Below are 16,118 nucleotides of genomic sequence, written 5' to 3' on the forward strand. Positions count from 1 at the left end.
TGCAATCGTCACCACTAGTTGTCATCTTTATTGATCTATTAAAGACAGTAGCCAAGCGGACATTATCTGGTTCAAACACATCACAGATGATAACTTGTAGTTAATATCCACTCTGTAGGTCTGCAGGTCGTTCCTCTGAGACCCTGCTAATCCATGTTAATTATCCTTCTACATATTGCTTTGGAAATTGCAAAGACACTAATCTGAAACATGAGCTGCTATGACATCACTGTGGGCATGAGTTCAGAGCTTTTTATCTATTTGATATACTGCTTTCATGACACCCTGTGTTGTTGTTATCGCAATGCTATCAACCATCAGCACACATTGTCAGGCAATCATCTGTTTTAAACTTAAAAAGATTTTGGCAAATCTAACAGGAACACATAAGTGTGGTGACCCTGCAGTTGGCGACGGTTGAATCAATACTTAATACACTCCAGTGTGATTGCAGCAGGGGAGAAGCTGTTTAGAGCGACAGTCACACAGAAACCTCAAATGACTCGTCTAAACAGAAATAGTCTTTAGCTGGTATGATGTCTTCTAAGTGTGAGACATTATGTTGAGAGATTATCTGCGGAGGGGATTTGTGGTAATCTGCCCGCGCAGTTGAGTCGTCGCGCAAATCGAATGAAAGTTGTCGTCTCTTCCCAGCTGCCACTGTAATTCATTATGTCCTAATTACTGCACAAGAGAAAATTCAAGCAATAAGAATCAATATCAATTAATTTGCTAATTTTGAGCAAGGAGGGAAGAAGACAGATGGCTGGGTAGAATACAAATATGTCCTGCAATGTAATTAGAACTGACAAACAATTTTGGGATGCCAAAAGCATGTTTTGCTGCATTTCGCACGATCTTTACTTTGACCCCGATGGGTTTTTCACAAGCTGCATGCAAAGGTGTCAGAATAAATTGTGTGAGAACACTGTAGAGACTACTACTATGAATTGCTCATGTCTTGCAGAAAAAATAGAATCACAGAGTTAGATCATAAAAAAATGGAATGGAATGGAATCAGCTATAAAACACGGAATATCTTGGAAAAATGGGGTTGCAATCGACAAAAACAATGACAAAAGTTTCCTTTACCATTATGAGCATTTTTTTCACAGAGACTTGCAAAAAACAACAACTTGGAATAAATGTTTGGGTTTTTTATGGGCACATAGCTTCTGTCCTCTGCTATCGCTACCAAGACTTCCCTCTATTCTGCTTATGTTGTCTCCAACTTCAGCATTGGTAGGTTTGACAGGAAAGATATGCGACTGCTAGCTTGATCGCAGTCTTTTTTTCTCGGTCAGCCAAGCTAGGTCAGTTCCTGATCTTTTGTGCTTCTCGGGTCGTCCAGACTCCGGATTCAGCACCTGATGACTCTGCATCAAGGTAGCCCTCACACATATCTCCAAGGTCAAATGGATGTCGTCTCAAAAGCTCCTTTACTGCCTGTTCAAGGTGGAACTGCTGCACAGTTATGCCACCTTGCTGTTCTATATAAAAAGGTATGATTGCAAGTGATTTCGCCTTTAAGCTGCAATAGGACGTAGTGACAGCACCAAAACGGTTCCTAATAAAGAACAAAACAGCCGGCTGCATGGGACCATGGGCAGGATGAGCATGATGCTTCAAGGATGTGATATGTATGTGACCCACCGCAGGGGACTTAAAAAGCAGTAGCAGGTAGCAGCTACCAATAACCATGTCCTTTTTTTTTTTTTTTTTAAATAAGATGTTAATAATGTGTAAACACATTTGTAAAAATAACATTTATTGGGTTGTATTAATTATTATATTAATGCATTCACTAAGCTATGAGGAGAAGTGCAAAAAATAGCACAATGTTGTATTATATCCAATTCAGTCATGTTTGTTAGATTTTTAATTAATAAATAATCTAATTTTTAATTTTCTTATTCATTGATTCACAATGTGACCAGACAGTCTTCCTGATGACAAAATGTGCTTTAATCATAAAATTTTGATAGAATGAGGATGGAAAACACAGAATTTGAGAAAAAATAAAGTGGATTCTAGAAAAAATTTAGACAGATTTAAAAGGCCCTAGATTTGCATCATATTTGTCTTGATTAGCTCATTTCCACAAAGCATATTACTTTTATTATCCCTTCTGGTTGCATGAGAGAACAGTGGAGAATTGTGTGTTTAAGGCATTTTTTAACAAGGTTGCTGTTGTTGATAGAAACCTGTGGAAATACCGTTATGCGCTCATTGTCCGAGGAATTAACTCAGCTCATCTGCAGTCAGTGCACAGCAGTGACATAGTGTGCCGCCGCTGACCCGCAGCTGATCCTTCACCGTCCTGCACAGACCTCAAACTTCAAGGCTCCACCAGTAATACCACATCTTTCACCACAGTTAAATGCACTTTACATTTTTGTTTCACATTTTCCAGACCATGCCACAGCATTTTAGATTGTTTGCTGGCAGCCCACATTGTTCTATTCATTTCAGCTCGCTATGAACTATGAAGACTGAAACTTACTTTAAATACTGTAAATAATCCACCATGTTGGTTTGGTCTCCAAGGTCAAAAATTATCTATCACTGTTATGCATCATTGTGGATGCAGATAATAAAACCCACAAGTGCATTTCGAGACAATTTATCTTCACAATGCTCTGTGATAAACATAAATGGATGGCATAAGCAGGAAGGAAGGGAAAATGTAAAACTTTTGGAAGATATTTTGAAAATGGTTATTGGTATGGCAAAGTGTTAATGCTCTGTAGAGCATATTTCCTCACTGGTGTAACACCAGGGCAGGGGGTGGTCAGCTGTGGTCTGCTGTGTTTGTGTACACATGGCATTATAGTGCCGCAAAACATCACTACTGCTGCACAGGATGTAGAAGATCAACACTAGCTGGCAGGGAAAGCAGGATTATTAGAGTGAGTGAAGTTAGTTTTGAATGTCAGTAACAGCTATATATAAATATATGGCTTTCTCCCACTCATTTCAGATGTAGCAACATCTTGGGTTTTTTGTTTAAATGTAATAAAGTTTGGGTTGCAAAGGATGAGCACCATTATATATGGATAAGTGTTTAGTCATGGAGATACGATTTGGGTTTTTCTTCCACTTCCATTTGTTTTTTTAGTATTGAAACAGCATCAGATCTCTTCAACAGATTTTGCTTTGAATTAGGCAGCTACTTTCATACACTGGGTCCGAGATACAATCTATAGATGTTCTTTTTTAGCAGATACAAGGCTAAAGTGGATACCTATTAGTTTTATTTTTTATCATAGATGGAATAAATTACTACTTAGAGTCCCCTTCCACTCAAAATGATGTTTTTTTTCTGTTTATGTCCCCTAAAATCAGTGACCTCTACTTTATTGACTTGTATCAATTCAAGTTTGTAACTTGAGGTATTCTTACATTCCACTACTGAACGGGGCAATGTCTGTACACAACAACTAAGGTCAAGTTAAGACGGCAATCTAAGGCCAAGTTAAGACGGCAATGGCCCTACTAAAGACAGAAAAGTCTTTGCTTTGCAGAGATGACATTTTGTGTGTGTGTGTTTATGTTGTCCGATGCTCCAAAAATTATTAAAAACACTTTTCCTGTATTTTTAAACTTGGAAACAGGTCAATTTGACCCGCAACATAACAGGAGGGTTAAATGAATTTGGAACTCTGAAACTTTGTCAATTTCAATAAAGGAAACTGATACAATATAGGATCAATTATATAAATATCACATAATTAATTCTACCTTTCATACCTTGATAATGCATTTCTCCTCACAGTACTGGTACAGTACTTTTCTTTTTACCTCAGGCTGATAATACACATTGTACATACAAATAAGTGCCCTGGTTGCTCCTGCCAATAACATTGCTGCAGTCGAGTCGTTATTTTTTAAAGTGTAACTAAACACATGCTCCAGTGGGCGGAGAGCCATATGGGAAAACACAAAATCAATATCTGAGAGCGTAAAAAAAATACGAAACTTGCTCAGGACATGTCAAAAATGAATAAATAAATAATGCCATACAGTACACCAAAAATATTATGACTCCATTTGGAAGGCAGTTGTTGAATTGATGCACATGCCAGCTGAGGGTGGGCGTTTGCTGGCTATGATTTTAGTGTTTAATGCTCACAGTTATTGGCCGTGGTAGAGGAGCAATAATCAATACGACACTCTTTCTTTTTGTTTTTTCCCAGCCCTGCATATTCAACAGCTTCATTCATACTGTAATCTCCTGCAAAGCGCATCAAACAATTTGTATTGAATTTGAAAAATTAAACCTATCACAGTGTATGGATCCTATTGTTAGCCCCACAGGTTGATTTTTCAAAAGTCTGTTTGTGTGTGAGTCAGCAGTTTGTGGGCTAAAGATAAAGTTTAATTAAGCTAAAAGCTTCATTGGCTCTCCCATGACTCCTCTCAGATCCATCCCACAAACTCTTCTACCTCACCGGAAACTTCTGACTAATTGGACTGCCCCGCCCGCCATAATCTTTGAGTCCAAATAAGATTAATGAGCAGACACATTTCTGTGGCATGCACCTATTCAATACTCCTTTTGGCAGCGCTTGCAGACTCTTAAGAAGATTTCTTGCTTGGTCATGTTTGTAAACAAAAGCTGATATGGGGCTTTTTGAGTAGTGAATATGAGGCTTGCAACGCCACCGCCGCCTCGCAAGCGCCCGGTGAAATCTTTCACTAATGTGTGCTGTCTGTCTGCTCTCTTCTCAGGGTATGGGCATGCAGCGCCGGGGACTGACGCAGGAAAGGCCTTTTGCATGTTTTACGCCGTCCTGGGAATCCCTTTGACTCTTGTTATGTTCCAAAGTCTGGGCGAGAGGATGAACACTTTTGTCAAGTACCTCCTGAAGCGCATCAAGAAGTGCTGCGGCATGAGCATCACCGACGTGTCCATGGAAAACATGGTGACTGTAGGATTCTTCTCCTGCATCGGCACGCTTTGCATCGGCGCCGCTGCCTTCTCCCATTACGAAGACTGGAGCTTCTTCCAGTCTTATTATTACTGCTTCATCACATTAACAACTATAGGCTTTGGGGACTTTGTGGCCCTTCAAAAAAACCGGGCCCTCCAGAAGAAGCCCCTGTATGTGGCCTTTAGCTTCATGTATATCCTGGTCGGCCTGACGGTTATCGGGGCCTTCCTCAACCTGGTGGTGCTCCGCTTCCTGACTATGAACAGCGAGGATGAGCGGCGGGATGCCGAGGAACGGGCCTCGCTAGCCGGCAACCGGAACAGCATGATCATCCACATCCAGGACGAGTCGCTGCAGCAGGGCCGGCGGCGGCGCGAGCCATACCGGCCGGAAGTGACTGATTTGCAGTCAGTTTGCTCCTGTATGCACTACCACTCGCATGACTTCGGCAGCTCTGGGGGAGGCCTGGGCTGTGCCTTTTCCCATCAGAACTCATTCAGCTCGCAGCTGAATCCCAATCAGTACTTTCACTCGGTCTCTTATAGGATTGAGGAGATCTCACCCAGCACCTTGAAAAACAGCTTCTTCCCTTCGCCCATTAGCTCGGTGTCTCCGGGTCTCCACAGCTTCACAGACAATCACCAGCTCATGAGGAGAAGGAAATCCATCTAAACCCTTACACACACAGGACTAATGTGTCCATGTTTTATACACAAGGTCAAACATTTCCAATGCTGCTCCTTACCAAATCTTATTTCAGCACTTTTTTTTTTTTCCCTTTTTCAGTTGTGTGTAATATACAAAGTATTCTTGGGAACAGATGAAGAACACTGTGCAGAACAGCGTGGACACAATGGGATGCAAAGCATGAAGCATGGATGTCTATTTTTTCAAGAGACTGCTCCATTGAAAAACACAAACGACCTTCCTTGTTTCAGATTTACATGACAAAATTGATATATTAACTTTGGTTACATACCAAATGATGCACACTTGAGGGAAATGCTATTTTTCAAAAGGGAGTATGCTTGTTTCACCTTAACTTGAAGAAACTTTTACCGTTATGTACTACTCCATTGCCTCACTGCAGACAGAGATTTTAAAATGACTTAAAGCATCAGGTATTGTTTTCTATAAGCAATCATATATTCCAATGATTTCACCACACATCAAGCCAAAATATTGTTGCCAATATTAGCATGTGCATTAGATGTCATTTAATGAGTGTGCCATGGTTTTGTGACATTCTTTAGTCTGTTTGTAGAACAGCCGTACAGAGGTGTCTGCTTGTCTTGGATTCAAAGGATCATGCTGCTGTTATTAATCTTTCACCATCATCTGGAATCGGATCTGGCCACAAAAGCTTTAATTTCACCTACGGCCTTTTTCATAATGACATGTAAAATCGATCTAAAGGAGAATCCACTCTCGTCTCTGCTTTTAAAGAGATTTGCCAATTATGGGGTCTGTATTAATGGCTGGTTTTGTACTTTTCTCTCATTGGCACTCATACTGAATATAAGTTCCAATAAAGTACACTCCTCTTTACACTGATTATTTATCTCCGATATTATAGGTTTTTTCGATTGATTACACCAACCGTATAGGGGTAACTCCAATGTAAAAGAGGCCAGCTTCCTCATTTACAGTAAAGACCAGAATAGACCAGAATGCAATCATTCAGTGATTTATTATTCCATTAAGTTAGGGGACACACAAGACCGATTTAAAAACAGAATAATGCAGCCGAGGCTGAGACATTCTGACTTTTAGTCGCTATACTCTTACAAATAAGGGTTCTGAAAGAGCTCTTCCTGGAGGGCTGATGTTCTATCTAGATCCATTTGTTTCTAAAGAACCCTTTTCCGAAGAAAGGAGTTCTTTGTGAGACGAAGGGTTCAATTAAGGGCCATTTTCACCCAAGGAACTATTTTTGGCAGACAGAGTACTTCAACGTTTGTTGAAAGCATGGGTGTTAAAATATCCTCACTTCAAAATACTCAAACGTTTACCTATATTTCAAAATATATTTTGAAATTCAGATGTATCTGGAATCCCCTTAATCAATCTATTTTAATTATGTTCTGCCACAGTTGATATCTTTACTTTCATTTCATGACATACAATACCACATCTGACATTTTTTTCACAGGTAACTGGTACTTGCCATTTTGTGTTTGTTCTAATTTAGAACCATATTTCGGTTTGCAATCCTACTGCACCATTGAAATAGAAAAGAATCCCCCATAGCGTTATTTCACTAGAGCTCTTCCCTCTAATTATATAATTTTCAACCATACATTTAGAGTGGTGTGCTGGACCACATGAGCCCGGGAGCTTCTTGAAGCCTAAGGCTGCTGGACATGGTTCCCTTGGCCCCAGGTTAACTTGTTAAACTAATACCATGATTACTGGACGAGAGATCTGTGGGTCATGTAGTCAATTACTATTTTTAGAGCACCCTTGGATTGGTTCTAGATAAAACCCTTGGAATATAAAAGGACTTCCAGGAGAATCCCGTGAGTGGGTTCTTGTTAGCGCCCTAAGAAAGTAGAAAGGTTATGGACAAAGCACCCAGAGAAGGTTCTGGATGGAACCAATATTCCATAGAGGGATTTTCTGTAGAACCTCTCATAGACAGTTCTTTGTGGAACCTTTCACAGATGATTTCACCTGGTCCTCCAAAAAGGTCCCTCCTACAGGGATACAGTAAATAATCTTACATAGTTCTAGTTAGTGCCTTCATTTCTAAGAGTGCAGTAAGGCTCAAGCTCTAAAAACACTAGATCCTACTGTCTCCATGATGCAACTCAATGGCATCCTTCATTAGACCATCACTGCCTCCTAAATGGCAACTTTTTGCAAACTGTACATCTCAAGTTTGTCACGCAGTCTGTCGTTCAAAAAAATAAAAAAAATAAAATACAGCCCAAGCTAAGATGACATCACAGTGACATCATCTAGGTTATTTTCTCAAACTCACCACACTATACAACTCAGTATGCACTCAGCAATACTCCTTGTGACGAGAAAACTGAATGTCGTGTAAAATGTCATGTGCCCCTTCAAGGCGACCTTGCAGAAATGGTCACATGATCAAGACATGTTCTCTACAAACTACAGTGGCCAGGTAGCTCAACACAACCACCTATGGTTGGGTGCAACAAGTTCTCTGAGAGGTATTATAGAAAATGTACCTGATGAGTCAAGTTGAGGGAAGTGAATTTACAAGTTCTTGGAAAATTATCAAATGACTGAAGTTAATGAAGTGATGATATAAGACAGTGTAAGAGGATCAGAAGGTGGATTTTTCCTTTAACCTGCAGCTACCAAAGTGCAATTAAATGACTCCAGCTGAATTTCTAAGCAGTTTTAATCAAAGGACTTGCATGATTATGCTCCAAAGTCCTGCATAGTGTATGATGCATGCCTGTAGTGGCTGACCCTAGGTCTGCTGATGAACCCTGCTCGGATCTAACCACGCAATACTGGGAGCAGAACTGTTTGACGGAAAAGCATGCAGATCTAAACTGACAACATTGGAGGTTTGGGTGCACTTTGGAGCCATTAGGGAGACACGACCTGATAAAGGCATCAACACGGAGAAATAGTGAGTGTGAGTTAATGTGAGGGGACAGTTGGAAGATCACAGATAAGAAAAAGTTAATAACATCAGTATGATCCTTTCATTTTCTGTAAAATATCAGAAGAAGGAAAAAGGATAGGGATTTTTTATGTTTGAAAGACCTGATAAGTGCATGAACTTTGTATGATGAATGGGGAAATAATTTAATAACTTTAAACGTATCTTAATGGCAAATAGTCTTAAGGATGATTTACAATACGAGCTGTTTCTTTTGCCAAAGTCCTGCCATTCTTAAAGGGATATACTTTTGATTTCAAATGTTTCATTCAAACAAACTGTACAATAATGTTTGTTCTCAGGTTTGAATGAATCACTTTTTTGGGGGGTTTTTCTCTTTTAACAAACACAATCCCACAAGTGCAAGTGCATTGGCCAAATAATACAATGTACATATCAAATCCTCACTTCCAAATAGTAGGAATTTTTAGAGAAATGTGACTGAGATGCATTATCTCACTGAGGCCTGATGCAAATATGTACAATGTGGAGTCAGTTTGCATTATAGGCATCATTTGAGACAGGGTTGGAAAATATTTGGGCAATTCTGGATATGTGTGTTGATTACAGACCTGTTTTAAAGCTCAATACTAGCTGTCAAAGACAAAATATTCACATTCATCATTGACCTCCGAAATTAAACAGCGCTACATGGAATTTTGGCCTTTAAAGCTGCAAATGTGAATTGAGTTTATGTGGTTTGCAAAGATTGGGGTAAAGGGGGGCTTTTATAAGTAACGCAGGGTTGGCACCTATTTTAGTTCTTCTGCAAGCTATACCATTTGAAATCAATCAATATTTCTGGAAACCAACACCATTTGTGGACCTTGACTTTCAGGAAGTATTACCTTCAGTTTTTTTGTTTCAGCCTAGTGTTTAACAGGCTTCCATTAATTTCCTGGGTAGCTGATCATGCCTCACAAAGGGAATGCCACTCTGTTTGGACAAATGGTAAAATGCCATGGATCCCATTCAGTCGTGTCAAACCTAAGCAGGCGTGGAGTCTGAGATAAGTCCTACAAGCATTGTTTCATTATTGGAACTAATACCAGCTTATCTAAATATCCTGTACAATATGTTTATAACAACCTTTGGAATAAAAAGGCCTTTTCACGGCTGAGATGCATATGTATTTTTACACATTAGCATACGTGCCTTGAAGAAACAGCGGTCAGTGTTTCTGTTGAAAGTGGGCACATTTAAATGCAGCGGATCTGTTTGTGCTTTAGCAAACCTGTTGGAAGGTTATGGAGGTCTGGAGTGCAAATGAGGTTAACGTATAGACAGATCTAAGACCTGACAAATGAGTTCATATGAGGAGATGAAAATAGACATCTGACCTTACACCTACCGTCTATAACCATGTCCACACCAAGCGCCAAAGCAGACTAAATCTCTCCCTTATTTTTACAAGACATAATTGTCCTATAACAGCTTGAAAGATTGTTCCAGTTCATTGCAACTTGGGCCTTCTTTTTTATAGTTTTGGCCCCTAATACTTTTGGCCTACCAGTAATTGCTGAGATATGGGAATGCCACAACATTGCTAAAAAGACGTCAGATGGGTAAAAAAAAAAAAAAAAAAAAAAAACTGGATGATTAAGCAGGTTCAAAGGTAATGCTTCCGTGATCACCAATAATAATCCGGCAAAAAATCAAATCAAAATTCCAAAAACAATGGATGAATGGATCCTTATAACAAGTATTGGCAGTTGAGCTAAGGGCTGATCATTGTCCAAAACAATTAAAAACACATGGATGAGTCACACTGTTGCACTGACCTTTCAAGTGAACATCTGTGCATTTGAGTAACATTCACTAAAATATAGGACAAAACTGAGCCTACCTGTTTTTAAAGCTGCATTAATTGATTATTTTTGGCCACTAGGGGGCAGTACAATAAGTAAAACCCAACGTTGACATACTGTCACCACAGATTGTATATTATAATGGATGTAGCTACCGTGATGTCACCTAATAATTTGTGGGCTCTCATTTTGAAGCCTCCGGTTTGGCATTTAGCCATCACCATTTTGGATTTTTGGAGCTAGAAGAGACCATATTTGGGCAAGATGGAAGAGCTAAACCTATCTCTCAATGCTAGCTTGATAAGCACTGTGCATTTACCGCTATGGTTAAATGTGATAATGCTAATGCTAATTTTTCTAGCAAAAAAAAAAGAGGCTTAAAACAATTAAACAATATGTACTTACTAGGAAAACTAAACAAGACTTAAAATATTAAAATGGGTGAGATATGAACAAATATATTCCTGTGTAGTTGTCACAAATGAGAAAATAAGCTATTAAGACTCAAACACTTTTTTTGTACCAGTTTAACATAGTGGTCTATGGGTACTGATTTGCTTTCAGAGCGAACCTCAAGTGGCCATTCAAAGAACTGCAATTTTGGCACTTCCACGTTGACTTAATTTTTCAGCCCTCGGAGTTTCTGATTATCACAAGGTAGAAGGTAGATTTACGGATTAAGTTTAATACGATATTGGTCTGATATTGACATTGCTCTGATTGGTTGATTATTTGTGATCACACTTTCTTGAAAATTGGTTTAGATAATCTGTTTTAAGGTGTGGCCGTTCATTTCTTGTTCTCTGGACTTCTTGTTCCCAGGTTTCAGCTATTACTTAGGTGAATGCAATGTTATAATAATTGCTAAGAATTAAGTGCAAAACTAAGTCCCACATTGCAATAAACTGGAATTATTCTTTTAACATTTCCAATACAGACAGGGTTGAGCAAATACCTACTTAAGATATGTTTCACTGATGGTGATCAGTGTCGTCTACCCTCCTTCAGTTCAAACTTTTCCAAGCAACATTTTGGGGAATGTATCAGCCATAATGGATCTTTTTTTTCTTCCTTTTTTGAACGGAAGCAGCAAACAAATGAACTCATTTGCTTTTCATGAGCTGCAAGTCAGATCATTTCTCCCACCCCTCCCACACATATTACTCAGATTTGTCTACCATCATGCCAAATGTCATATTGATGGTCCTCGACTGAATGTTACTCTATAACACAGATGGCACAGAGAAACAGCCACACACGCCATTGCTCTCAAGAGACAAACAGTGGGACATTTTATTTTCTTGAGCGTTTCCCTGCCACGCGGCATCAAACGACAGAAAGGTGAATTTATTCCTGACAGTTATTGGTTTGTTTTTCGGCATTTGTACGTAGCTGTGCTTGGCTTCCAGGCGCTGTTTACTGCATGTGGCAGTATGTGCAGGCCATTTCTCTGTCAACAGTGCCATGTTTTCCGACAGGGACAAAGAGACACAAATTGCACTACTATCTGTGTAATACAATATAATAGAACGGCTGTGTTCCATAACTTCTATTTGTGAAATATCCTTTGCAATAGGTTCTTCTGTAGGATTTGATGAACAAATAATATCATGTACCATATTCCTTACAGGAGATTATATCCCATCTCGTTGGCATCCATGTGGTTTGGCGGTTATGTTAAACCAACTGACGTCTTCTGTCACAATTTTGAAACTGATGTCTGTACAGTACACTCCAGTGTGGGTCCCCCTCTCTTTTCACCACACAGAGAAGAGATTGTTGAGAATTGTTCAGAGTGAAATGAACATTTTACATAACATTTTACATTTGTATGTTTTCTTTTGGGTTTTTTTTTGGTGCGTGTGTGTGCATGATTTGGTGTGAATGACTTACTAGGTTACACAGCCTGAGTGAAGCCATGACACACTTGAATAAAAATGATGAGCCTCCTTCTGAAACCCTCTGTCTTCTTCTAACTGTCTCACATCTCAAGCTGCTCCACTGAAAAGTTTAATTCACAAATTTAATCGCAAATTTTCATTGTTAAAAAAACAGTACAATTGAAGCCTGGAGTCATAGCATTACATATTCATTAAAACAACCGTTTCAATGATTTCTAAATGTGCCGTAGGCCAGTTGGTCTCAGTTTAAATTGATTCAAAATCAGCTCTCAACTTAGTTATACTTTAAGAATTCATTTAAAGTTCCTCTTGGGTATATTTTATTTACAAAGCTTTGACTAATATTTTTTTCCCCAAATCACACTTTTTTTTAAGTCAAGGTTTGGACAAGTGTGGCCTTCTAACATGTCAAGCCCTCCAAGATGATCTGCTTATAACTACAAAGAGACACTGCAAGCTAAACTGAGAGTCTTAATTATTCAGCCTTTCAGGCGAGAATCAAATAAAAGTAGAAAAATCTTATCTGAAAGAGGAAAAAAAGAGATAATTTTATGCAAACTCAATCACTAAAGGTAACATTTATTCCCTAGACAAATCACTCTGAAGTAGTCATGGGTATTTATCAGCTACAGCTCTGGTAAGCTCTAATCAGCAGTGATAGAAATACTGCATTACAGGCATATACAACACTGGGTACAAAAGCTACCTTTTGGTGATTTTGCACCATCACGAAATACCGTCTGTCTCTGTCCAAGCAGTGCCTGAATACTGTTCTAAATTAGTCAGCACTGAGTTTGAAATAAAGACAGAATTAATGACAGATAGAAACTCCTTGGTGCTTCCCACTGTTAACTATCACTTTTTTCAGGTTTGTTTGTGATGCTGATTGTGATACACCAATAAAGAAAAAAACAGAAATGCATACTTGAGTACAACAGAGTTGTGTACACGACTCTGGTCTACTGGCAATGGAAGCAGTCTATTGCCTATGTTTAGCCTATACTTTGGTTATCTCACATTTAAAAAATCTGCATGCTAATTTGGGTTGGAAAAGGGTATTATTAACACAGTTTAATTATTTAATTCTTCTTGAATGCTTGTAATTGTAAGTTTTGGCACAAAAATGCCCACTGTCTAGAACACTGCTTAATATGGGCACAACTTGATGTAAAAATAAGTCTTGAAAACCTCATGTCAAAATGGCATCAAATGTTATGTGTCACAAATTCTGACTGAATTTGACTGATCTCTGCTGTCCAGTCACCTTCTTCTACTCTCCAAGTAGCCCGGGTAGTGCAGCTGGATGTTCAGTAGGTGGGAGAATGAGCCAGCAACATCCCTTTTTATCTCTTCCCACACCGCAATAATTATACTGTCAGCCGAGAACGTCAGGCAGCGCAGAGGGCGACACAATAAGAACAGTGGCAGAGGGGCGTAAAGGCCATCACTTGGCGTCAAGCCTGTAATTTTGCATCTTAAATGATCATGTAAGCGGAGCCAAGTTGTTCTGCAGCGGGACCGTCTCCACCACGCCAATGATATGATGAAGCTTTGCAATAAGCAGGTGCTGACATGCCGCTTTTTTGGGGCCCGAGGCCAGAGAATGAGACAACGGAAAACAGGAGATTTTCAGCCGTGATTGAGTCTGTCTGATGAAAAATGGATCTACTGTAGGAGGCACAACTGCCCGCTAATACCAGTCTCATCCATTGCAGGAAAACTCTGCGACAGTCTGCCTCTAAATATAATAAATGAGAGTGACGTGGGAGCGATGGAGCTCAAATTTAAAATAAGCTGCTGTCTTGAAGTGATTAAGATCTGCAGATATTCCTGCAGGCAACACACACCACATCATTGTCTTATCTGGCCTGTCTGAGGATATTTATTCTGAAAACTATTACCAGAGCCGGGACTTTGAAGGGAATTTGATCAAAGTTTCACATCAGTGAAAGCTGACAATATTTAGGACATCTGTCGGATATTGATTTGCAACACCTTTATCGACCATTCAGTCACTTAGAAGGTTACAAATCCTTATGTAACACTTAGTTTAAGTCCCTTCTCTTATTCTTTGTGACTGATTTGATTTATTAAGTGGAGAAAAAAAGAAATAAAGGCTTTAACCTGGATTCATCTCATTAGGTTTTTTGATGAAACAATGGGCATCTACAACATATCCTCATACAATGCTTCTGCTGATAACCTACAAAAATCCACAAACTATAGTTCGTATGATATCCTTACAATTACCCCCCCATCCTTATTGTGGAGTTATATAATTAATGTAACGCAACGTAGATTAGATTCAGATTCAGACAACTTTATTTATCCCAGAAGGGCAATTTAGTTTTACAATCTACCCAGACCAAACACAAACTGACAGACAGGAACAAGCAGCACTCGGTAGCAAGTCAGAGACATCACTACATGGGCAAATACGCACACTGGCACCTCATGTGTTGTCAGGGTAAGCCAATCAGAGGCAAAGCAAGGCAAAGTAAGACAGGCCATTTTTTTCTCTATCCTAGGATTCATAAATTACTCCCATTAGTGCATTGGTCATGTGATCACAGCCTTCCAAAATACATGGGTTATGCACAAATTATTGGTTCAAATTTGGGTGAGTTACTTCTCATAGGAAAACATGCAAACACTTCATGAGAACAGCCTTGTATCTCAAACATGCATCGGTGTAAATACAAGGCTACAAACACTATGCTGCTGCAGTATTTCACATTTCAGTTTTTGCTGTCTATAGGGTAAAACCTTAAAGGGATAGTTCACCCAAAACTGAAATTTCAGTCATTATCTGCTAATCCACATGACAATGGTAAGTTAAGTTTTATAGTCCACAAAACACTGCCACACAGAGGTTCATGGGGAAAAGGCACTGCACTCATCTCCTGATTAACTGAAGCAAATGGTGTCCAAGATTCATGTGTTGAAAAAATACAAAAATAAAAGCACAAAATGTCTCCATACTGCTGAAGTAATCAAAGTGCCCTGTAGCCCCCATGTGCCAAGTTGTTTTGAAAATCGTCACTAGTATGTTTTTAGCCATGTTGTAGCCTGTAGCTCCTTCTGTGGGAGCTGTGTTTACCTATGTGTATTACTCTTTTCAAACAGTAATTCCTCACACTACTTATTAGATTAATTTTCTGTTAGAAAATGTGGAAATTGTGTCCTTTGTACTCAAAATTCCAACTTTGCATGTTTGTCTCTGTGTGAATGTCAGGTAAAATCCAGTAGGTGTAGCCTAGACTAGATTGACTGCAAATGATTCTTACCTGGGGGTCTTCTGTTGCTTGTGACTGGTACTTTCCAAAGGATCTATCTGAAAGACAGAGAGTCAATTGTCAGAGATAGGTGACATTTTACCCACCACATATCCAGCAACGAGATTTATTAGTTCTCTATCACTCGTAGCAGCTGTCCACAATTAAAATTCAGTTTTGGTTGTTTAGCCAGTGTGGAGATACAGCTATTCTCCCCGGCCAAGTATTCATCTTCAACTTTACATTGTTTTGCATTAGTCATAGTAGGACCAAGAAAAATCCTATTCTCATCATCTTTCCTCTCAACAAAATCAAAATGATTGGAATATTTCCAGCAGCTGAATCAAAGTGTGCCCATTGGCCAAATTCGCTTGCTGCTTTGTGACATGCACCCAGCCAACATTTGTATGTGGGGCCCATGTGGGTAGTAAATGGGCTGAAAAATTGACCCTATATGAGATTGTTTAAGAGTTTCATAATGGCCCCGTGCCAATTGCCCACATGGGTGGGTTTACTCAAGTGGTTCTCAGATAAGATGCCTATTTGGGCCCTTACCT

At 39.3% G+C, this 16,118-nt stretch overlaps 1 protein-coding gene and 1 long non-coding RNA gene across 2 annotated transcripts in view; one reads left to right on the forward strand and one right to left on the reverse strand.

Annotated features, from left to right (window-relative positions):
- Positions 1 to 5,607, forward strand: part of kcnk9 (potassium channel, subfamily K, member 9) — a 46,270-nt gene extending 40,663 nt beyond the window's left edge. Inside the window, exon 2 of the mRNA XM_042506670.1 lies at positions 4,732 to 5,607. Within this exon, the coding sequence (XP_042362604.1) occupies positions 4,732 to 5,606 (875 nt within the window). The 3' untranslated portion in view covers position 5,607. The remainder of the gene's footprint in view (positions 1 to 4,731) is intronic.
- Positions 1 to 16,118, reverse strand: part of LOC121957879 — a 69,467-nt gene that overhangs the window by 22,141 nt on the left and 31,208 nt on the right. The window contains exon 2 of the long non-coding RNA XR_006106797.1: positions 15,574 to 15,620. This is a non-coding gene — a long non-coding RNA (uncharacterized LOC121957879). The remainder of the gene's footprint in view (positions 1 to 15,573; positions 15,621 to 16,118) is intronic.

The sequence above is a fragment of the Plectropomus leopardus genome, chromosome 18 (genome assembly GCF_008729295.1).
Source record: "Plectropomus leopardus isolate mb chromosome 18, YSFRI_Pleo_2.0, whole genome shotgun sequence".
Taxonomy (NCBI): Eukaryota; Metazoa; Chordata; class Actinopteri; order Perciformes; family Serranidae; genus Plectropomus; species Plectropomus leopardus.